The 24,025-nt window shown below is 42.6% G+C and overlaps 1 protein-coding gene across 1 annotated transcript in view; it reads left to right on the forward strand.

The window, feature by feature from the left end:
• JAG1 (jagged canonical Notch ligand 1) overlaps positions 1-24,025 on the forward strand; it is a 37,521-nt gene that overhangs the window by 1,714 nt on the left and 11,782 nt on the right. Inside the window, exons 2-9 of the mRNA XM_068153165.1 lie at positions 63-368; positions 11,402-11,453; positions 16,921-17,175; positions 18,153-18,213; positions 22,070-22,200; positions 22,502-22,621; positions 23,080-23,193; positions 23,729-23,842. Coding sequence (XP_068009266.1) covers positions 63-368; positions 11,402-11,453; positions 16,921-17,175; positions 18,153-18,213; positions 22,070-22,200; positions 22,502-22,621; positions 23,080-23,193; positions 23,729-23,842 — 1,153 coding nt within the window. The remainder of the gene's footprint in view (positions 1-62; positions 369-11,401; positions 11,454-16,920; positions 17,176-18,152; positions 18,214-22,069; positions 22,201-22,501; positions 22,622-23,079; positions 23,194-23,728; positions 23,843-24,025) is intronic.

Consider the following 24,025-nt stretch of genomic DNA (forward strand, 5'->3'; position numbering starts at 1 on the left):
ACTGTCTTTCTTGTATTTATTTTTTTTTTTCCCCTCCTGCGGTTCTCTTTTGGGATTAACAGGTGACTCTAGCATCGGGACAGTTCGAGTTGGAGATCTTATCCATGCAAAATGTGAATGGTGAACTGCAAAATGGAAATTGTTGTGATGGCACCCGAAACCCAGGAGATAAAAAATGCACCAGAGACGAGTGTGATACCTATTTTAAAGTTTGCCTGAAGGAGTATCAGTCGCGGGTCACTGCTGGTGGTCCTTGCAGCTTTGGATCCAAATCCACTCCTGTCATCGGAGGAAATACCTTCAATTTAAAGTACAACCGGAATAATGAAAAGAACCGGATTGTTATTCCTTTCAGCTTTGCCTGGCCGGTGAGTTGCATGGCCTGCTCTGGCTCTGCTTCTGCTGGAAAGTCCTATTTGAAATGGCCATAGTAAGCCAAGCTCCAGCTTCTCGTGCAGGGGGAAAAGGGACCAGAGCTGGGGAGGGTACAGGCATCTTGGCAAGAGCATCAGGAATCCACAGCACAGAAAAGAGTAAAATGTGGTCATATTTGTGTTTTTGTTCCCTGGGGCTCACAATGCACAGCCTGTTAAATTTGAAAGTCAGATGTGTAGTGACGGGGATCTAAATGGGTCAGGGAAGCAAACCCAGTATCTCTGCACTTTACAGTGTGAATAAGTCTCTTGAGATTTAAAAGGTCAGAAGTTTGTGGTGTGTTTTTGATATTTTTCTCTTTTTTTTTTTTTTTTCCCTTCACCCCCTCCTCCTGCCCCCAGCTAGTGAAGTCTTGGGCTTAAGCCAAAAGAGCAGTGAGTTAGGGGCTGCAGAGGGATCCCATGTGAAAAGTCTGTGTCATAGCTGGCCTTCTTCCCTGAAGCATGTTTGGGAAGTCCTCCTGCTTCTCCCAAGGGAAAATCTTGCTACGCTGCTTGGTGTTGGTGTGGAAGCTGCCCTTGGTGAACTAGTTGCCAACTTCCCTAGGAAGCTTGCTGTGTTTTCAGGTACTCGTGAACTCCAGAAGCTCAAGACTGAGAAATGCCTGGTCTTAGCTTTTGGTCTGTTTCACCTACTTACCTACTTCTCCCCATAGCACACCTTTTCCTGGCTTCTTGCCTCTGTGGTCCATAGACTTCTAGTTGCGTGCAAAAGTCAATGGCTGGAGGAGGTGAGGCTCTTTGCCAGGCGCTTTCCCAACATTGTCCACTTTAGTAAATACTGTTTGGCTTTGTAGAGTGGTGAAATAGAGGACAGGAGACTCCTTCATTAGCTGAAACCTGCTTTGTTATTGTTCCCGTAAAGAACACTTGCTTAGATCTTAGTGCTACTTGTTTCTTCAGGGGTGCTCAAGAGGTTTTGGTATATGCAGCTCTGCAGAGGAATTCTCTGCTCACTACACAGAGATTGAGGACTGCCTGTCCACCACGGCTGTCACCCAGGACAGGTGTAGTTGCAGGCTCAAGGGCCATAGGGTTTCTGGACATACAAGACTTCCCATGGCCTGGGGTGGCAGAAGTGCATTGGTTTGTGCCCAGCAGTGTCATGTGCAGACAAGCAGAACACTGTGGGTGTTTGATCTGGGGAGGGGGCTTTATGCATGCACAACAGTCTGTATCCTCGAGGTGGCTCTGTGGGATGCTATGGTATAAAAGATGAGAACTCCTAAAACTTAAATTTAGAGATCACCTAGGAAACAAAACTATTCCCCCCGCCTTCTCCAGAGGTGCTGAGCAGACAGTTTCCCACTGACTGCCTTGGGACATGTTGATGCTCAGCAGTTTTGAAAATCCAGTCATCCTAACCTAGATGCCTAAGGTCATTTTTGTGAGGGGAGGAAGGCTCTTATGCATGCACAGGGGAGGGGTGAAGCTTGTCTCCTATCCTCTGTTGCTACCACTGCTGGCGAGGTGGAAATGGTAGAAGCATGCACTTTCCACTCTCTCCAAAGCTTGGTCCTTCCTAGTAGATAAGGATGGGTTGTTGGCAGGGCCTGGACTTTTAAGGGGGAGAAAGCCCACCCCAAAAGCATTCCTTGTCCTGTTGTAGTTGTAATGTAGATATTCACTTTGTAGTGCTACAGCCAAGTGCTGCAGGCAGCCATGTGTTCTTGAAACGTCCTGTGCTGCCTCCTACCTGCTTCCTCTGTCAGTTGTGATTTCTGGAGTACTGAGGGCTGGAGAGGCATAAGGGTGAAACCAAATCTGCGTTTTTAAGGAGATAGTATTACAAAGTACAATGCAGAGTTAACAAAAGTTTTCTCTGTTGGAAGTACAAGTCTTTCCTTTCTTCCTTTCTCATTTCTTTCTCTTTTTTTTTCCCCTAATGTGAAATGAGATAAAACTGTTATCAAATATGCCATCAAAGGGACAAAGGCTTTGTAAAAATCTGAGGTATTTGTAACTCTGCCAATGGCTGCAGTGCTTGTTTTACAGATTTTTGCAAAAAAGTCAGCTTCATCAAGGATAGTTGTTTTTTTTTCCCCCAAACTGGCCCCCTACCCTGCTTCCAGTCATCTGAGTGCCTTGAAGCTGAAGACATGTATATAAAAGTGATGGCAAAACTGATCATGGTCCTTCTAACAACTCCTTGTTTTCATAGGGTTGGAAAGTAAAATCTGTGGATAGAGGCTGGATTTGGGGGGTGGGGACCCTGGAGAAGTTTCTTAAGCTTGTCTGCATCTTACTAAAAGAAATGCTTCTATTGTCCTATTGAATCTAATTGAGCGCTGGAATCCTCGAGCAGCAGCAGCAAAACTAGTGCAGCCTTTGAAGTGTGCAAAACTTGACAGCTTCAGACACTGTGGTTCCTAAGACCTGAGCTTTTGCAATAAATTCTTGCATATTCCCATAAAGAAATACACTTTTTTTGAGCTCATGATGATAGTCTGTTTGCAATTACCCAGCCTGCCTCCCAGCTTTAACTTCCACAGGACACATGTTTTATGCTGGCCATTATAACTTTCCAATGGCATTTGAACAAAAGAATATCTAATGTGGCAAAGCTCTTATCTGTACTAAAATGGTGTACACGAATTTAGGGGGCTTGGAAGCTCTACAGATAAAGTAGTAAGCTTAATTACTCAGCTCAACTCTGATGCTGAGATTTTAGAACTCACTAAGGTTTCTTTAGATGGGTGAATGTTGCTGACATGAGTAAAAGCTTGAGACTAGCACTGCATTTACCAGGGTGGCTTGTTATGAGGATTGTCTCTGAATATATCCAACTGAAAAGCACAGTAAAGGTAACAGGAGCAAAACTGAAATGTGAATCCTGAAAATTCATGCCTCTCTCTGAATATGGGTGGTTTGTTGTGTTCTACTCTCTAAGGGAGGCTTTTTTGGATGCTCCAGCCTGAGTCAGAAATCTTGTTGCCTTGAATACTTAAAGTAAAATAATTAAAACAAAATCCCTTCCCGTGTCAAGCTGCCCCCTTTGGCCATTTGTGAAAAATAGTTAAATTGCATTAGAGGCCTTTATTCCTCATGTAGGAGAGGAAGAGAGAAATCTTGTGCTTTAAAAGTATTGTTAAATTTGGCTTGTAATTGTAATGTGGATTTAAGTGTCCAAGTCTTACAAATAACTTATGCAATTTACTCTTGTCAGTTTTGATACGTACCCCTGTGAGTAATGGGTGTGGAGATGGTAGACCATAAATTAGAGAGATGGGAGGTTTGAGTGAGTTGCTAGGAAACAGGGCAGCAGACCAGCATAAAGCAGCTCCAGTGCATCAGAAAGCTGCCCCTGCAGTAGCTAGTACTTCAATCTTCAGTAGACTGAAACAATAGTGATGATGACTTAAAACCCACACAGCCTTGCTTCTTGCATTCATTTAGAGACTTCAGTGACTCTTGACAAGCCTGGCTTATGAAAGCATATAGAAAAACAAAGAAAGAACTAAAGAATTTCCATGTTCCACTTGTCAAAGTGGACACATGCTCTTCTCTAACATAAATCACTTGCCTTTCTCAAAGAATCTCAAGTGTGATGTGTGCTATACCTTAGGGGAGCTGTGCAGAAATTAACTAAGCAAGGCTTAATGCTAAGCTTTGCTTTTATGTAGAGAAAAAATCTTTTAGGGGGTTGTCAAGGCTGAATAAGGAGGTGGTCAAACTTGGCAATTCCTTTTGGTATGCATAGTTCCAGTTTCAAATGTCTTGTTTGCTCTGAAATGATGATCCTTGTAATTATTTAATATTGGGGCAAATTGCACCAACGCAGCAGGAAACTACTGAGGTGGAAAAAAAAAATCTCTTCAGCATCTAAATGACTTTGGCACTTAATACAATTAAAAGGTGTTTTAAATATCTTATTTTGACCTTATTCTAAAATAGTTAATGCTTCCCCTTTTTAATAACAAATCTCACTGCTACTGGTTCCCAAAGACTTACAACGTTTTCTGAGAAGGCCTTGTTTTTTCTGGCTAGAAAGAGATAATGAAAGAGCCTTTAGTGTTTTTTAAGCTTTATGACCTTTTCCCCCCTGCCTTGACACCAGAGGCTTCCAAAATACTAATCTGCAGCTGATAGTAAAGTAACAGCCTTTTGGATCAGAGAGAAAAATAGCACTTCATTCAACTGCTTCTTAGAAAAACAAACAAACAAAATAACACCACCACACAGAACCCCAACAAGCTAGTAGGCCACAGTCAGAATACTACAGCTGGAATTTTGATTTCTTTTTCCCCCTCCTCCCTCCTGTTAACTTCTTAAAACTTTGTAGAAGAAAATGCTAGACCTTGTTCAAACTTTTCTTAAAGAGTACCTGCTAAGTCACTTGGAGCATGGGCAAATCAGAAGAAACCTTTATATTAACAAAATGCATCTTAATCAAGTCCACACTGTGACGTTTATTGTTGACTTATAATTTAAGACTAAATCTTCAGCACTCAAAACAGCAATGTTTTGCCTAGGATTACTATCCAAAACAGAGCTGAGAATATAAAGTGACATCTGAAGCATAATTATCATGCACAAGGCTGTTTTTTTCCCAGGACTTCAGAGAAGCAATGGATCCATTCAGAGTTTTTGGACTTCCTACATGTTCTTAACAGTTATTTATGTGTCAGTTGAGAACTTCATCCTCCTGGTAAATCCATTTGACACTATTACCATAATATGCCTGAAAATAAATCCTCATCCTGCCTGCTCCCAGAATTTTTGTTCTTGTAATTAAAAAGAAAAGGCCTGCTCCAGTTTAATTTCAGTTGAAGCTAATTCTTAAACTTTCTCAGCATACATCCAGCACAAACAGCTTGCTTATGCAGCTGGAGGTCTGCTTGTCTGAAAATGAATTGCACAAAATTGATGCTTTATGCTTAAAATTCTAGTTAACTCAGCTCTATGGAAGACTCAAGGCTGGAATAGAAGTAAGCTGGTTCTGAAGGTAGTGAAGTTGGCTCCTAGCTAGTTAAGTGGGATGATGTGCATACAAGAGGCTTGTGCTCTCATAGACTGCACTTATCCTAACATCAGCTCTTAAGTCTGATGCTCTGCAAAAACCTTAAGCTATAGTTCTTAAAAGTATTTCTGTGTAGCTAATACTAATGATAGGATTGGGTTTGAAAATTGAAACTAAACATGACTTTGCATTTCTGCTGATGGATAGGGACTTTTCATAAGGGTGTCTAGCAATAGAACAAAGGGGAATGATACAAGCTGAGAGAGAGCAGGTTTAGACTGGATCTTAGGAGGAAGCACTTCAGTATGTGTGGTGAGCCTCTGGAATAGGCTGCCCAGAGAGGCTGTGGATGCCTCCTCCCTGGAGGTGTTCAAAGCCATGTTGGATGAAGCCTTGAGCAACTGAGTCTGGTTGAGAGGCAGCCCTGCCCATAGCAGGGAGGTTGGAATAGATGATCTCCAAGGTCTTTTCCAACCTAAGCCATTCTGTGACACAGTTCTAATAATTTCAGCTGGTAACCTATATGCCTTACCATGGGGAAAGATTTCAAAACTAGAAAGTGTTGCATTCATTTCTTCATCTATGGGGCTCATGGCTGTGGTCACTGCCAAGCAGTATAAATTATACTTGTTATTCTTGTAATATTCAGAAGAAACTGTAAAATGTGGATAGAAGTGGTTAAGGTGGTTTGTAAATAGTCAGACATCCATAGTCCCTTTACCAGCTCAACCCAGTTCTTATGCACTTAGGTAAATAAGTAGAAAGGCTTCTTGTTCAGGCTTGTTCTATGTGAACCTGACTGTTTTGCTTGGCTGGCTACTAGGTATTCTCTCTATTAACCTTGCCACCTTTTTGTAACTGGTGCATTTAATTATCAGTAGGATGCTTTATACCGGTAGGGGGACTGATAAGAGCAGGTAATCTGCTTGTTGAGGAAGATTGAAAGCAACCCTTGACATTTTGGCCTATCTGCTGGAATTTGACAAGTGGGGCTCTGTGAGAAAATTACTCCAAGGAGATAAGGTGCTGAATAAAATACTATTGTTGTATGAAGCACAGTCATAGCTGAGGTCACTTAAAATCATCAGCTTAAAAAGAAAGAAAAAAGAGGAGGGAGATGCTATTATTTTTTATTTTGTTTTTAAGGAGGGGAGGACCCCCAAGTCTTCCCCTCTCTGTCCCAGTACATTGTTGGGTTCATGCATGCTAGTTTTATGATTGGAATACATTGTAGCCCGGCCACCCAGACAGAGGCATTGACTGCTAATATTAACCAAGCACAATAGCGTGGCCATACTGACTGCAGTGAGGATTACAGAACATAATGGGGCCTCTCCAAAAATAATGCTAATACAGGACAAGCAACAGGAAGCAGCAGTAGACTCAGCATTGCTCGGCTCCCAGACAAACCATGGACTTACTTCACACAATGGCAACTTCAGCACATTATGTATTCACAGGATACTCATTATTCCAGCAGGCTTGCCAGATCAGAGATCAGCCTGGTTTACTGGATGCTTAAGCGTATGCATAGTTTGGATAGCGGTACTTTTGTGTCCTTCGTCTTTTGGCAGGAGGGTGGCAGCTGTCTCACTGAGAAGGTCTTGACTTCAGTTATGGGGCTGGCTTGTGCCAAGGCAGAACGGGGGCGGGGGAAACTCTCCTGGAAGCTGTAATAGTTAAATTTGTTTTCATGTTTTCACCTTTCTGTGGCAATGAAGTGCTTACTGGCACTAGCAGCAATGAAGGAACTACTCAAAAGATTATTAAAGAACAATGTGCTCTGTTTTCAGGTGGACATATTCTGATAAGGCTCTTGGTGGGGCCACCTGCTTGAAGTTCAGCCTAGCTTCTGGCCGTGGGCTCTAAGGTCTGAGATGGTTACAGCTTAGGCTTTGTTTTATTACACAGCTTTGAGAGAGAGTAATAGTTTTATAGGGTATTGCCTTATCCTCATGTAGGCTGGTCCGCAGAAGAGCTTCCTAACAATGTTACATTTGACAAATGGGTTGAAGGTTAAGTTCTCCTTTTCTGAAATACATCCCTATTAACTCAGGAGAAACTAGTTGTCTCCATTGCCTTTGAAGCAATATTCTGTTGTCAGAATTGACAGACTGACCATGACATGATGTTGTCATGCATTATTGTCATCAGTATCACTGAAGCTTGTCATGTGGCCACAGAGGGTACCCAAGTTAGAGTCCTGCTGGCAGTTAGAGGAAGTGGTTTTGTGAATAGTCCTAGCTCTGCTCAGAGATTCCCTCCTCTTCCCTGGCCCTTGGGCACTTAAAGTATGCCTCAGCTTCCTTCTTATCTCACCACCTTCCAGCTGAAGAGAGGAAGGATTGCCAGAACTCTTGGCAGTTTGCCATGGCCCACTGAGGGAGCATGCCCATCTGCTAGCCTTCTTCCCTAGGACGCAAGCAGGGTGCAAGGACCATTCTCAAACTGGTCTTCACAGCTGTGCATGGCTGGCAGAGCATGAGAACACTGCTGGGCTTAACCTGCTCTCCTCGTTTGGCAGAGGAGCAGGCGCAGCATTTGGAATGCAAACTTCCCACTGCATTTGTCTAGTCATGGTTTCACATGCTCAGCAAAGCTCTTGCATGGTTTAACCACAAGGATAAGGAGGGAAAGAGGTTGGACTAGTTGCAACCTCTTTAAAAAGGAGGCAGTCCTTTCACTAATGAGCCTGATGTTTTAATCTTCCTGTGCTCCACTCACTTGCAGAATACTTGTAAAAGCCAAAGTACAAAACCACCTTTTTAGGTAGATGGATGAAGGGAGGGAAGAAGATAATCCCAGAGAGCTTTAAACACCTTCTCTTTACCTGGAGCTAGTCGTATTTCAGTTAAATAATCAGAAAAGAGGTTGCATTGCCTTTTCAGCCCCTTTTCAGTCTCTGATGAATTTCAGGCTCTCCACTCTGAGTTGAAGTATTAATGGATAATCAAGGCTAAATTGTGGTGTCTCTTCATTGAGCAAAATAGCCCTTGCACATTGGTGCTTTCTTTGGCATTTTCCAGAGGGAGCTTAGCTTGGAGTGGTTTTGCTTTAATGTGACATGCTGCCTTTCAGTCTTACGAGCTGATCAGACTGTGGATGTTCTGTACCAGCTTGCTGTCCGTTGCAAGCTGCCTTTTTTCTTGAGCTGGAATCCCTGCCTTGTGGTCAAGCTCAGGTTTACAGTGGCTAATTGGGTGTGACTCTGGAAAGGTCACTGCTGCCTTGTTGCCTAGGACGTTGCTTTGATGGAATAAGGTGCATGATGTGGAATTCTCTTGTCTGGATATATATTTATGCAAAGATGGGCAGAGGTCATCTATGGGCATGGGAAAACTTAAACCTCCACGCTGTAAGTAGTCATTCCTGAGCTATCTGAATCGTTGATCTATAGAGTGGGGATGATATGTGCTTCTAAAAACTCAACAGTGCAGTCTTTGCACAGAACTGGCTTGGGGGGGGGTGGGGGGTGTTGGCTGGAGGTATGAAACAGTTGGATTGTTGAAGGGAAATTTGCTACTGCTGTGGGTGTCTGTGCCTTTTGTTTGGAAGTGTCCCATCTTGAACACAAAGTCTTGCTCTTTCTTTGCCTCATGCTGAGAAGGACAGAGCCAGGAGATTAAACTCTCATTCTTTGTATCATCCCTTTTCAGGACAGGGATTCTTCATTTAAAATATTCAGATGAGGTGAGAGGGGGCACGTGGAAACAAGGGTTGCTAGGGTAGGTCTGTTCCCCCTGCATTTTGTTCCCATCCAGTTAAGCAGAAGCATCTCCTCTCTTTAAACAAACTCCTGTGTGGTGTTGGAAAGTGGTCACACAAGTATTGGCAACAGTAGCACTTAAAGCTAGGATTCAGCCTTTCCTTTCCTTAAGGGCTAGGTGTGTTGGTAAACAGTCCTGAGAACCAACTGGAAACTGTTGCTATGAGTTTAGACAAAATATCTTCCAAAACAATTATGTAAGGCCAAAAGGAAAACATCCTCAGCTTTATTGGAAGTAGTGGTAATTGCCATAATTCAATCTCTATATCATAAGACTTTTTCAAGCTTGCAGTAACATGTTGTGCCTCTCAGTGTTGGTAATTAAACCAGCGAGGAAGCACCCAAGATAGCGCAATCGATATCTCTAATATGGCTCCAGACTTCAATTCTGGTTTTGGTTTGTTGTCTGATTTTTGTTTCCTTTTATTTTGCCTCACCTCTGATTTGCATAAGGACTTCTTAAATCTGCTTTAGACAATGTTAAGTGGTCATGCTGTGTTTTATTTTCAGAGTTTTCTTCAAGCTGACAGGCTTGCTCCAGAATAGTCACAAATAAAATGCAACATTGACAAAACAGTAACCAAAAATAGTTTGGGCCGGTGGAGCCTCTGTATAGAAGTTTGGGTGCATGTTCTGGCTTGCCCAGCTTGTGCTTACTTTTGGAACCATTTTCCCACAGTTATCAGTGAACAAAATGGAATTCTGGTCTGCTTTGAATATGGAACATATTTAGGCTATATTGCAAGCCGGTGTCCGTCACAACCTAGTTTTTCATTCAGAGGCTGCATGCTGTGTCCAGTCGTGAGAAAGCAGGCTGCTTCAACTCTTTCTTCCCCCCCCCCGCCTCCTGCTTTCCTTCCTCTCTTCTTAAGGAATTTGAGGTCACTTGCACCTTGTAGCTGTTTATTCTCAGAACCCTGTTTTGGTTTCTGCGACAGAAAAGAGGTGTTAAGTGCTGGAGACCACAAATGAGCAGGCTGCAACCTGAGCGTAGATACAGTTCACGAAGAAATAAACCTTACAAGGCACAGCTGCTACGGCAAAGCATCAAAATGCTTTGTGGAAAGGTTTTATTCTATTATTGGTCTGCTCACCAGAAAGATATTACACTTGAGTACTTTCAGAAGTAATATAGACTAATAAAAGTATTTATAATTATATTTTTACTTTTCAAGTCATGTTTTGTCTTATTTTCCTCATCCATTTTTTGGAGGAGAGTGGTGTCCTGTTTTGGTTTTGAATCATGAAGTTTGGATAAGGCTAGCTAAATGGCAACTTTGAAAGATACAGCCTGGATAATAATATCTCAGAGCTGAGCTGGGGGAGGAGAAGCTGTTTTAATGGCTCTTGTTCTCAAGTTAGGATTGAAGATAAAGGTGGCTTAGATGTAATAGCTGGCATCCTTCCAACCCACGGAGTCACTTCAGTTAGTTTATGCTTATGATTATTATTGCTGGAGCGCTGGCGAGCTCATTGGCAGATGAGTGTGTCTGTAAATGTGACACAGGGTGGATAGTTCAGCTTCTCTTTCCCTGCTCTTCCAAACAGTCTGATCCTAGCCTTTGTTTTACAGTGCTTCTCTCTCACCCCACTCCCTTCCCATATCCATCCCTTCTCCCCTCAGTTACCTGATACTTGTGGGAGCCGCGATGGCCCTCATGCAGACAAAGCTTTCAAAGGGGGTGCTGAAAAGCAAAGTCCCTAGAGACTGTGCTGTCAAGGCAAAGCACAGTAATCTTAGCAACACTTCTTGCTTTCAGGATGGTTGGGGGAAGGGACTGCAAGACTTCTTTTCTGTAACTAAAATTCCTTTGAAGCCATTTTTGGGGGTAGGGGGTTGATTTGGTTGGCTTTTTGTTTGGTTTTTTTTATGTTGCTCTGCTAGCCTGGCGTTTTCTGTCTTCCATGTGAAATTCTTCCACACATGCTTTATTTTGGCTACAACACGGTCTCAAAGGCTGTACTTCCTCGTTAAGTACATAAGATGCATTAATGATGACAAAGATGAGCTATCCAAGGTGAAAGGTCTTATAAGTCAGACTGGATAAGGTAGCTTATGGTGTTTCAAGAAGATCATGGTTTGCATCAAGTATAATCTTTTACCTCTTTATGTGTTCAAGTATTCCATTTTAAGGCAGAGACCATAGTTTTTCTTTTCTATTAAAATGCTTGTTGTTTGATTGGTGGTTTTGTTCTTAGTCATTTGTGGCTGTGAAAATAACTCTGATTTCTCTTTTGCAGAGATCCTACACGTTGCTTGTTGAGGCATGGGATTACAATGATAACTCTACTAGTAAGTATTTGTTCCACTGCTTCACTTACTTTGGACACCTTGATTTCCTGTTTGCTGAAGGGCCTTTGGTAGTCTAACCAGCTTACTGTGGTGTAGAGCAAGAGAGAGAAGTTCTCCCCAAGACAATTTGTAGCAGCTGCTCCAGGCTCTGCAGCAGCCTGTCTCCCTCTCACTGGCTGTAGGGGATGAGTAGCACACTCACCTCTAGACACTAATGGTTTGATGCCTAAAAATAGATGCTGTTAATTCCCTCTTTCTTCTTAGTGAGAATAACAGCCAAGAGGGTTTCTTCAGGTTTGGTGGTGTGTTTTGGGTTGTTTTGTTTGTATTCTTTTAATTAGGAGTGATACTCAGTATCCTAAGCCTTGTTGGCTTGGGAGACCCCTCTGTAAACTCTGTACTTCTCAAACCTGAACATGCCACTTCAAAGTAAAAAAAATACAGTTTTGCTAAGACTTGGTATAGAATCTATCCAACAGCTGCATATGAGAAACAGGAGTGAATACCAGCTCTTCCTTGGGAGCTGGATATCTAGGGATTCATACTCAGGTGCTGAAAAACATTTATCAGGCACCATGTGGTAGAGCTGGTTGGAAATCAAGGGTGTGAATTGTTTGCCTGGAATGTCTTTGGTAGATTTCAGCAGCGTTCTGCTAAGCTTTTCTTGTCACCTGGAGGAAGCTGTGTAGAGCCTCTTGGCATATGAGTTGTTCTTCTTGCTGCCTCCTGTTGCTGAAACAGGTGGGCAAAATTACCTCTAAGGCTTTAATAGTGTGTGGTAAAAGCCACAGGAGAGGGCATGAATATGAACTTCTACACCTTTTGTTGACACAACAAGCCTTTCCCTTCAAGAAGGAAGCAGCAGCAGCACTGTGGCCCATCTTACACAAACCTTACAATAGCTTCTGTCGTCTGCTTTGGAATGCCAGGTGAGAGCCACAGAGTAATGACATGGACTTCAGATGACATGAAAGGCAGGCCTTGTAGAACTGTGCACAGTGCTGTGGCTTTGTTCTAGTCGGTGAAGAGGACATTGCTTGGGAATGGCCTTTGAGTCTGGGAACCTTTCTGTGTAGATCTGCTCTTTAATTTCATCATTTTTATTCTTAAATATACATGGGACATGCTAGGAGTTTCTAGTTCCAGAAAAGTTGTCCATTATAAATGATTCATGTGACCTGTCAGTGATAGCCATGGCTTGCTTTACATCTGGCCACTTTCAGCACTGTTGCAGTACCTGTGATTTCAGGCCCTGGCTAAGCACAGTCATGGAGCTGTAGCTGAGAGGCTTCTTGGCTCTTGACTATGGAGTGTTTTATGGAGGAGCAGAAAATAAATTGCCATAGCAACAGGGTTGTATTAAAAATGGAGGCTACTTGAATATTCAAAATGAAGGTCTTGTTTACAGTAGGATCTGAGAGTTTTTTCAGACTGGGTCTCTGCCACTTGTACTATTATTAGAGCTCATCTTTTTTTCATGAAACAACTGCATTTCCAAAGCCACACAATGAACCCTTTCTTTGCTTTCATGCTCTGGAAGTGCAATTGTCTTCAGACAAAATTGCTTCATTTCTCAGCTGTGCATTTTACCAAGTGCAGACATGTTCTTGCATATGTTCTTGATTTGCATTTCTACTCTAGCTCTGCTGTCACATATCCATCTGTAGGTCACTTCAGTCACTGTACTGCACAAAGCTTTCCCTTTGTACTGCATTACTTTGCTTACAGTCAGCTTTCCCACAGCTGAAGAGTAAGCCTTCAAAAGCTAGTTAAGGAAATCATGAGAACTAAACCATTTTCATCACAAAGTGCTAAGTATTTTTTTTTGATGACCAGGATTTTCTTTTACCCTAATTACCACTGAATTGTAAGGACTCTGAGAGCTCTCAAAAAAAAAAAAAAGGTGGGGGGGTAGGGGGGTGGGAGGGGAAGTGTGATTAGTAGGCTGTGTGTAACTTTGCAATAGCTCTAGCATCCTCTGATCAATTCAGTCTTAGGAGATCATAGAGCGGATGCTTCCTTCCCCCCTCCACATTCCACTCCTCCTACGTTCCATTTACCACACACTCTCTCATCTCACTTCCAAGAGTGGTTTGCAGTTAGATTCTGGCCCTGTTGAAGTCAATGAGAATTTTGCTTTGTTGGAGCCAAGATTTCAGCTTAAATGATTTTCTTACTCCGATTCTTGTCTAGATGCCATCTTGCTACTGTCGCTTCATAACACACTACTAATGGGGTTGACACTGCATCTGAAATGAAGTCTAAGAGCTATTGTAAACTACTGGTGTCAGTTGCACATGGATTCCAGTTGGGCATAAGAGACTTCAGCACAATGTAAACCAAGCCATAGCTGGAAGTTGTTTGAAGCAGAGCCTTTCAAAAACAACTGTGGTGTCCTTGGCCACCCAAACTGCTGGAGGAAGCTGGGTATTTTTTGTTGCTGTTTGCTTCCTGATGATAGGTAGTTATTTCCAGAAACTGGACCGCTGAAAGGCAAAGCTGGGCAGTCAAAACAGCAATTTTCACTGTGCCTAAACCCTCTGATAGAGTTGCCCACTGACCAAAAGTACAGATTAATAGCTTTGAGGTGTAGGCACATGAAGTGAGTGAAACGAAGCTGTGTGATAGCAAAGTGCAGAAGCTAAAGGTGTACAGCAAGCCCCTCTCCATCAATTTCCAGTCAGTTAGTATTTCCTCTAACCTTTCTATCAGAGTGTGAGCTTCTGAGTCAGGTGATGTCAGGGGTGTTAGGAAGATTACTTTCTCTCAAGCCTGACTACTTCTTTTTATTTACTTAATCAGCCCACTGCTTTGGGACTGTTGTGAGCAAAGAATGGAAGGGTTGTTGCAATGCCTTCCCTGGAGTCTGGGTCAGCACACTTGTGTAAGTGCACACTGACAGGTGAGAATAGGGAAGGGTGGAGAAATTTTTGTACAAGAAGGAACATGCAAATACTTCATTGTGAAAACTGTGTGAGATGGCTAATGGGAAGGTGTCTTAAGTGTGAGAGGCCTTTCTTGAATTTAAAGGTATGGTGGTAGCTTTAGAAAGTGTGGGGGGGAGGGAAAAAAAGCAGGGAAGGGGCATTTTAGTCATGATCCAAAGAGAAATTGCAGCTGCTTTTCATTAGTCCAGTGGACCAATAGGGATGTATCCACCTGAGTTCAGCCTGTGGGCCGAAAGAGAGCCAGTGGCTGAAGTGAGATGTCATAGATGTACAGCAAGGACAGGCTTCCAAATTAGCTGGCAGATAGGGGAAGAATGGTAGAGCAGAGGCAAGAGGAAAGATCTCTCTTCCAAGGCAGCTGTTTTTCTGGTGCCAAGGACTGAAATAGCTGTCAGTGGTATGTTCCCAACTACGAACAGGAAAAGACTGGAAAAGCAAGAGTGAGTGTGTATGGAGGAGGGGGGTCTCTTGCAAAACCCAGTTGAGTGTCATTGCCCTTTTCTTCTGCCACTTGCAAGAGAAAAGGATAGAGTTGTTTTCCTTGCAAGAAAGAGGATGTCGTCAGGCATGGACTCGGTGTTTGGGGAAGCGTGCTTGTTTTCCGACTGCGCTGCAGATCAGGGCTGTAATCTTGGCAAGTGCAGCAAAGCCATCTCCAGCATGCATGAGTGGAACCAGAATCACTTGACTAGCCCCATTCAAGGCGAACAGATACACATCTACCTAAGTACCTCTCGGAATTAGTCAGTAATCTTGTTGATGAGATCTAAGAGCCTTACACCTGCACAGTACAGGACATGATACTGCTCTGAATATACCAGCATGGAAAAGCCCTTACGCATCTACATGGCTTGTGAATGGCATTTCAATTAATAAAGGCCTGCGTGCATGTGAAAGTCTTGCACGTAGATGTGGGGTTGGGGGCTTAGTGCCAATGAATAATGAAACCTGATTTGAATAGAAAATATTCCAGAACCAGAAATACCAGAAGGTGAATAAGAAGTTGTTGCCCTTAATTTCACATTGTAAACACTTAATTTAATGAATGTTGTAGTCTCAAGCCAGGAATGTCCCCCCAAATGGGTACATGCTTAGAGTGTCTGTGGATTACTCTTCTGTGGTCGTGCAGCAAGTGTTTTGAGTTAACGTTATTCAGAGCTGCAGACAGGCAGGACTGAGTGGTGAATTGATAATGGGTATCTGAGGCTTGGGAAACCTGCTTGCAAGTTCTTTTTGAAAGCTACAAATCAAAGCCCTCAGCAATAAATTCAAAAGTATTTTCAATCAAAAACTGACCATGTGTCATCTTATGCTTGAGGTAGCAGCTTCATTAAGTCTTCAGCTCTGCCTTTATGTGAAATCCCCAAGCTTTTCTTTGTGGCTGTTGATAGAACATGCTGAACATCACAATGGTTTAATTCTGAATGCTCAAATGTGCTGGTGCTTTTCTCCTTTCTAATGCTTTGTTGGCAAATTGCCCTTCTGCCTAAAATTCTCCTGTCACTGGATTATGCTTCCATATTCAGAACAGTGTAGCCTGATACTTATTCTTGGTTTTGTGCTATGTCTGCAAGGATATTTTGGCAGTTTTATGATGTACTTTCAGTCAGCAGTCAAGTGCTTGCTAGCAGCAGGTTGTGAGGCAGTGTCAGATCATTGAAGTCACAAGACCTGGAGTACAAAGTGAAATACCACAGATGTATACAGTGTTCAGAGCTAATGGGAAATATTATTATTTCAAGCCACAACTTAGACAGTTGTAGGGCTCTGAAAACCAGAAGACTTTTGCTGGACCCAAATGTCAAGTACAAAGTCTAAACTCTGAAATGTAGAGAAATAAGGAGGATGTATAGTACATGTATGCAGTAATTCAAGTCCTGTGTTTTGAGCTGTGGTAATCTTGGGTTTGTAGTCTCAAGTAATATCTGAAGAGAGAACACCCATGGTGTTTCTTAGTCAAAACCTGGTGAGACCACTGGTGTTGTATGAATGCCAGAGTTGCTAGTTCTTAATCTAGTGTTTACACCAGAGTCCAGAAGACTGCAAACCTTTTGTGGTGCTTAGGTTCAGTTTGTAGCCATTGCTTTATTAGCTTGTTGTAGTATGATATTTTCATAAGTATTCCAGTTTAAAAACAGAACTATACCATTGCTGGCAAAGCCTGGAAAACACACATTATGTACCAATTTATTGGCACTGAAAGTAAAAGCAGCTGAAGTTTCTTTAATCACAAATGGTATGATTCTTATTGGATGCCCATACAGCGCAGAAGAGATGAGTGATTGGCAGGAACCTAACAGTTCCTTCTGATTTCAGGCTTTGTTCGGGTTGATAATGCTGCGTGTGTGTTTCGGTTAATGGTTTGTAGCTCCAGGGCAGCCTTATCTTGCTCTAAACCAGAAAATTAATAAAATCAGCTGGCTGCCTCTGAGTCTTGCCTGTGAAGTTGGAGAGCTGTGATGTGGGAGGTGATGATACCTAAATGAAGTATTAACTGTGACATCTCTTCTGACTTCCAGATCCCGATCGCATTATCGAGAAGGCGTCCCACTCTGGCATGATCAATCCAAGCCGCCAGTGGCAAACTTTGAAACACAATTCAGGAGTTGCTCACTTTGAGTACCAAATCCGTGTGACTTGTGCAGAACATTACTATGGCTTTGGCTGCAACAAGTTTTGTCGACCGAGAGATGACTTCTTCACTCACCATACCTGTGACCAGAACGGCAACAAAACCTGCTTGGAAGGCTGGATGGGACCAGAATGCAACAAAGGTGTGTGCCAAGTGCTCAGCTCCCACGTGATCAGCAGGCTTGGATAGGGTTGGTGCATGTGCAGTTCAGTGGTCAGTTTGTGCTGGCCACAGGGCTAAGGACTGATGGAACAACAAATAAGTCTTTACACAGAGAAATAGGGCCAAAGAGGACTAGTTCCTGCCTTGTTTTAAAGTCTTGAGGAGGTCTGACAAATACTGGGCACTTAGCAGATGTGTTCTTTCTCTGATTATCCACATCTTTGCCCTTGGGAAGAAAACCCAGCCCATTGACTTCAATGGGAGTTCTGCTGCTGACTTCAAAAAGAATTTCCCCTTTGGTGCAGAACTTCAAGACAAGCAGGAAGGAAAGACTTGCTTTAGAGCTGACTTGGCAAGTGTAAAGCTTTGGCGTTTGAAAAGTCCCAGGCTGTTTGTTCCTCCTGAGATGATACTTAACATGTTTATTAGGGAATGGCGACTTCTTAGGGAATTTTATAAGGAGAAATCAGGACTCTTAAGTAGAAACAGACTATTAGCATGTTTTCCTGACTTGAGTTTACCTACAATTTGAATTGACAATCCTCTTAATATCCTGTCTGCTCAGAGATATGGCTCAAAAGTAAATCCAGAGGAGTTAGAAGTTACTCTGGAGTAGATGTAAAGCCAGGGAGAGGGGGCCAGTTCACTCACAAAAGACAGAGAAAGGAAACCTGTAGGCTCCAAGTGACCTGAGCTCTCTGAGGCAAGACAGTTTCACTTGCATAGAAATAACTCTGAACAGCCTCAGGTGTGATTCCTCTACAGAGCTAGCTGATAGATTTCCTATCACAAGGTGCCACCTGCCTTGGTTTTCCTTCAGGAAGACTTTATAGGAGAAACTTGATAAAGCCTTGGATTCAGTAGGGTTACAAAGCAGGGATTAAAACATTCCTGAGACTGAAGATGCAGGAAGCAGGCAGACTGTTGATACTCTTTTTTTTGTTGTTGTTTTAACAGCTATTTGTCGTCAGGGATGTAGTCCCAAGCATGGTTCATGCACAATTCCAGGAGAGTGCAGGTAAATGCTCTTTCTCCCTCCTTGTCTCTCTTTCCCCCCTAACCCCCAAATAATTAAACAAGTAATGCTAAACACAATAGGACTGGGGAGGGGAAGGGTGTCTTTGGAGTTCTGTTTTTAACTAAGGCACATTATTCATGCTGACTTGCCCAGAATAAGGGGCAAGCAGGCTTTTAATGCACTGATAATTTTAGGAAGCTTTTGGTTTGTGAAACAATGGTACTAGAAGGGAGGGAGGTATGGGATACATCGTGTGAATGGTGGCTAATGAGCACTAAATAATTACTCCTGTATAAATAGTGCAAATGTTTTGTGGGTATGGTTTTCTTCAACAGCCCGATAGGCTTTTTCAACTACCAGCTTGAAATACAGTGTGGCTTTTCTCTCCCTTCTCCCTTTCACTCTTCTTTTTTCCCCTTCCTCCCTCCCACCCCCTGGTTTCTTCCATCAGTAGGCAAAAGTCAAGCATTCTTTAGAATGGGATTAGTTAAATCTTTTGGTTCCTTTACCATTGTGAGCCCCCCTCCAAGTGCTGAGAGGTTAATAGCTGGAATGAAGCCTTGTTAGTAGGCTCCGATGAATGCAGGATTTTGCTCCCAAGCTTTAAAGTCTGTTCCGTCCTGGCAAAGCCACAATGGAAACCAGAGTTTATCCATAACCCAAAAAAATAAATATTGGGAAGACCTGGAAATAAACAGGGTGTATTTACAGCACAGGGAAGTCTTCTCCCTTACTAATAGAAGGTTATTAAATGTAGACATTCTCTATCCACAAACTGGTCATGAGTTGCTTCATGTAACCCTTTATCATATCTCTTTACACGTGATAGGGAACTGAGGGCTTCTGAGGTTACAAAAGGTTGATATTTATCCTGTGTATGAAGGGTTAAAAGTGAAGCTTGGGTATTCCCAAATAAAGCTCAGCAGTCTGAAGGAACAGAAAGCTTTTGTCTGCCTAAAAACCATTTTAGTAGATTCTCTGATGAATGAAGTGGACTGCTTTTCTTTCTGGATAAGCTGTAGTTCAAACAGGAATGAAATCTGAGGTGTCTGACAGACTAAAACACAGAGGAAATCAGCCAAAATAGTCACAGTGGTTCATTCCATCTCTCTATCCTTGTAATCTATGCTTCAAAAACAAACCCAAAAAATCATCAAGGAACATTAAGGTAGGAAGAAACTTTGCATCCTCCACAAGAGGTGTGGCAAAGTGAAAGTCAAACCTCAGGATAGGTGGTTGTAGGCTGTTCAGTCATTTTAATGTTTAGCAGCACCGACAGAAGCTGCTTAGCCCCAGAACACCAAACCCAAATCTTTTCTTAATTAAAGAAAACAAAAAGAGGAGAAAACCCTACCAAGTGGTAGGAAGTACTGGGGCAGAGAGGGGAGCTGTGGTCAATGATGAGAAGAGCGTATCAGTCAAGGCTACCCATGATTTGTGCTTCTGTCATCAGAATAAACATGCCTTGTAGGGGCTGCTGTCTCCTAGTTCAGAACAACAGGCTTTGTTTCCAGATGTTTTTTTCTTTCCTTTCTCTTTCTAAGTCTCTTACCTCCCACTCACTGCCCAGACATGCACTGGTGCTCTTATTTACTTAAGGTGCAACTTTCCCACACTTGATTTGCATAGTCTTGTAACAATGCTGTCCTTCTGGTGCTTTCAGATAACTTCTGCTTGCCAAGTGAGACCAATATCTTTAAAGAGAGCACAGAAACAAGATTTTATTTTCTTTTAAGTTTTGATGAGTCATATAGCCTGTATGTTACAAACAAACCAGAGTTTAAAAATAACATCCCAGCAGAAACTGCTTTGGGTTCTGGTACAATAGGCAACTTGCAAACATTCTTAAAATATCCTTGCCCCTTCTGGTGAGAGCTGCTCTCTTTTTTTTCACACAGCTCAGCCAGCCAAACCATATTTACTCACGAATTGCTATACAAGGAAAGTTAACTTCAAATTTCTCATGAGAAACTGCTGTGTAGATATTGCTGAACAAGAATTAGTACCAGGAGTCTCTTCTGGAATTTATACCTCACTTCTTTCTTTTAAATGCTCGTTGCCTTCTCCAGTTTTGTTTGTTATGCTTTGAAGCTGAAGCTTGAAGGAAGTCATATCTTTGGCTGTACACTCCTGGCTTTTTCTCTGTGTTCTGTTTGGTTTTGTGTGTTTGGGGATTTTTTAATTGGTTTTTTAACTCTTTACATTTGCTTTAAAGAAAGCAAGGCTTAACTCCCCTTTGATTTGGCAGAAAGGAGTTAAAATAAAAATAACTCAATTGGGATACCTGTTTCTGCAGATGAGGTCACTTAGTCTGGCTTGTGTGCAAGCTCACAGGCCAATTGTTTTGATTGCAATACAAATCAAAAGGAGATATTCCTAAATTTTGCATTCTTCTTATATTCCCCCTACAGGATTTTCCAAAAGCTACCTGAGAGGTTCTTTTTGCCTGATCTGGTTTTCTTTCATGTTCTTGGCACACAAGGACACAGAAATTGGGCTAACTTTGTTTTTGAGAAGCACACCCTAATAAGAATTTCCCATTGGCTTAGGCTGCTCTTGAAGTAGGCATTAAATGTAAAATTAATTAGGGTGCAGTTTGTCACCTGAGAGTTTTTGAAGAGAAGTCAGACTTCGCACTAGCTCTGTGTGACTCCCTAATGGACAGATCCTTCCAAGTTTTTTCCCATGAGAAGAAATAGCCAGCAGAAGAATGGTGTGGGGGGGTTACAAATAGAAAGCTTAGCTGACTTCTGTGCAGATGAGGTTTGTTTTCATAATTCAGTGACAACTGGATGCATAATTGCTGCTGATCAATTACTCTCAGGACTGGTTAATGATATACAGTACTTCAACAAACCCTTGCTTTTCATTTTCAACTTGTTTTCCTTGTTTCTATCTATAGCTCAACTTTAATTTGAAGAATTCCTGGTCTGCCTTGCATTTAGTGGGAGCTAAATGAAAGCCAAAAATGAGCTTTCCCTTATGGGGGCTGTACTTTAAAAGAACAACTGCCTTTTAAGTACAGAGCTCAGGTAGCTCATTAATAGCAGTAATAAATAATTTCAATAACAATAAAGTTTTCTCCAGACAAGAAGTTAAAAGTTTCTTAGAATTGGATATGTTGTAGTTATTCCCTAAAAAGAGGTTTGCATAAATCCAACTCAGGAATACAGTGACAACTGCTGCTCTTTGAACCCATGCAAAATCCTGATGTGTGCTGTTTTCTTTCATCTCTTACTGTGGCCCAGTCTGTACTTGCTGTGTGTCTCCTAGTTCAGAGTGAGGTTAACTTCCCCTAGAGCAGAGAACTCCTAATGCTTTGCTACTGCCTTGCCAAGGGCTGGAATTGGTGTCTCTGGTTTTGTTTGTCTTCCTGCAAACCCAGCATGGCTGAAATGCCTGAAACCTTGTATTCATGAGGATCTCTGGATAACCGCTGTTCCCACTGACTTGTTGTTCCCCACCTCCCACCCTGCCAAATTTATAAAGCACCCTGTCAAAGTCCAGAGATTGATTTGTAGTGCACACCCACCCTCTCTGCCACATTTGTATGAGGCTTTAAAAGAGTATTATTGTGCTGAATGGCCTCATGCTGGTGTTCTCAGAACAGTTATTCTTTTGTCGGGAGGCTGGCTGCGGAGACCTTGGCAAAACTACTAAAATGTTTGTTTACAAGAAACCATCAAACAAACCTTGAATGGCTTCTCCCCTCATTCTGCCCTTCTCCTCAGTTTTGCTCCAAGTTCTGGAGTTCCATACACACATATCTAGATAATGCAATTGCAACAGCCTTTGGGGTTGTTTTCCTCTTCTGATTTTCCTTCACTTTTTTTCCCTTCTCTTTTTTTCAATGAAGGTGTCAGTATGGATGGCAAGGCCAGTATTGTGATAAGTGCATTCCACACCCAGGATGTGTCCATGGCACTTGCATTGAACCATGGCAATGCCTCTGTGAAACCAACTGGGGTGGTCAGCTCTGTGACAAAGGTATGCTAATCTTATGGATAGCCAAGTGTAACACTTGAATTGAAACAGCGTAGGTGTAGCAAGGAGAGAGTGCACACGAGAGTGAATGAGCCTTATGAAACGTGGTGGTGGTTGTTTTGTCCTTCAGCTACTTGGCGTTGTCACCTCCGTTGTTTTGGTGTTGTGAGTGCATGCCCTTAACTTTTCCCTGTCCTGTGCTACTTGGATGTATTTTGTAAAGGCTCTAGAATATTAGAACAAAGCATGCACAGGTGGTTGAAAGCAGAATCGTCATGGCTTTAATGGTCCTTATCTCTTACAGATCTGAACTACTGTGGAACCCACCCACCCTGTTTGAATGGTGGTACCTGCAGCAACACTGGCCCTGATAAGTACCAGTGTTCCTGCCCTGAGGGCTACTCAGGACAGAACTGTGAAATCGGTAAGTGTTTGATGTGGCTCCAGAGCTGCCACTTGGCAGTTAATTCTTACCAGTTTATAGCGGCTGGGTTTGGATATATTTTATGAGGTTGGGGGAAAGTCAGTCTCTAATACTAATTATGATGTCAGGGCAAGCTACAAAGATCCAGACTTGCTTGTTCATGCTACATCATGAATAGTTGGCATCTCTGAACACCAGCCTCCTGCTCACTGGGAGAGATAACTAGGAGTTGCCTTGTCTGGCTGTGGCTCAAACAGGTGCAAGTCTGTGTGGATGAGTTTAGCAGGGCAGATGACTTCCTGCTGACTGGTAGCTGTTTGGCTCGCAGCTCTCACAGGAGTTCAATACATAAAGAATAATGATGGTGTGCCCAGAGTAGAGGCATGTGGAGGGAGCAGGGGTGGCTGCTGGTGACACTGCTGTAACCCCCACTACGCTGTCCTTCTGTCCCGGTGCAGCGGAGCATGCCTGCCTCTCTGATCCTTGTCACAACGGAGGAAGCTGCTTAGAGACATCTACAGGCTTTGAATGTGTGTGTGCCTCTGGCTGGGCTGGACCAACTTGCACTGATAGTAAGTCCTTTTAAAATGGTATTAAACGTGTGCTAATTTGCCATTTTAGATCAGTCTTTCTAATCCCTGATAAACTTACAGGGCAGCCTACTTAACCTTTCCCAGCTTCAGCACTGGTTCTTGGCAGCCATTTATACCACAGAGGCCTTGGCTTTTAAGAAGGTTTTTGTGAAATGCCAGGAGAAATGCTGGCCAATAGCTTCTTGATACATTTATTTACATTTTTGAGGTAACATTCAGTCAAGTTGTTTAAAATGCTGTTTAGAGAGACTTGCTGAATCAAAATCTGACTTCCATTTACAAAAATGCCACAGGTGTCAACTTCTTCCCCTGTCCCTTGAAATTCTTTTCACACTGTTCTTAAAGGAGGCTTTTGGTGAAATTTAAATAGACCTAGAAATTGTAAGTAGAAGTCCCATTGTCTTTCCATTCTTCAGGGCAAATCCTGGCAGCAGCAACCTTTTATCAAAGTTGCCAGTTGGTGACGTTGCTTCTGTGGTCACAGAGCTGAGCCTCTCTTTACTCCACATTGCAGATATTGATGATTGTTCTCCAAATCCCTGTGGCCACGGAGGAACTTGCCAAGATCTAGTTGATGGATTTAAGTGTATTTGCCCACCTCAGTGGACTGGCAAAACATGCCAGCTAGGTGAGAACTGCTTTTTTTCTTCATCCAGTGTTGCTTAGGGTGGGGGGAAAGGGAAATGCAAGAGGGAGCACAGCTCAGCAGACAGGGGAAATGGTGCCCTTGGCATCAGACAGATATGTTTCAGGTTCTGAAACCTATGGATGTATTCTGGCATACTGAAAATATTCTGTTTGCAGGACCGGG

This window comes from Melanerpes formicivorus, unplaced genomic scaffold (genome assembly GCF_026170545.1).
Source record: "Melanerpes formicivorus ecotype bairdi unplaced genomic scaffold, bMelFor1.0.p_v2 SCAF_25, whole genome shotgun sequence".
Classification (NCBI taxonomy): domain Eukaryota; kingdom Metazoa; phylum Chordata; class Aves; order Piciformes; family Picidae; genus Melanerpes; species Melanerpes formicivorus.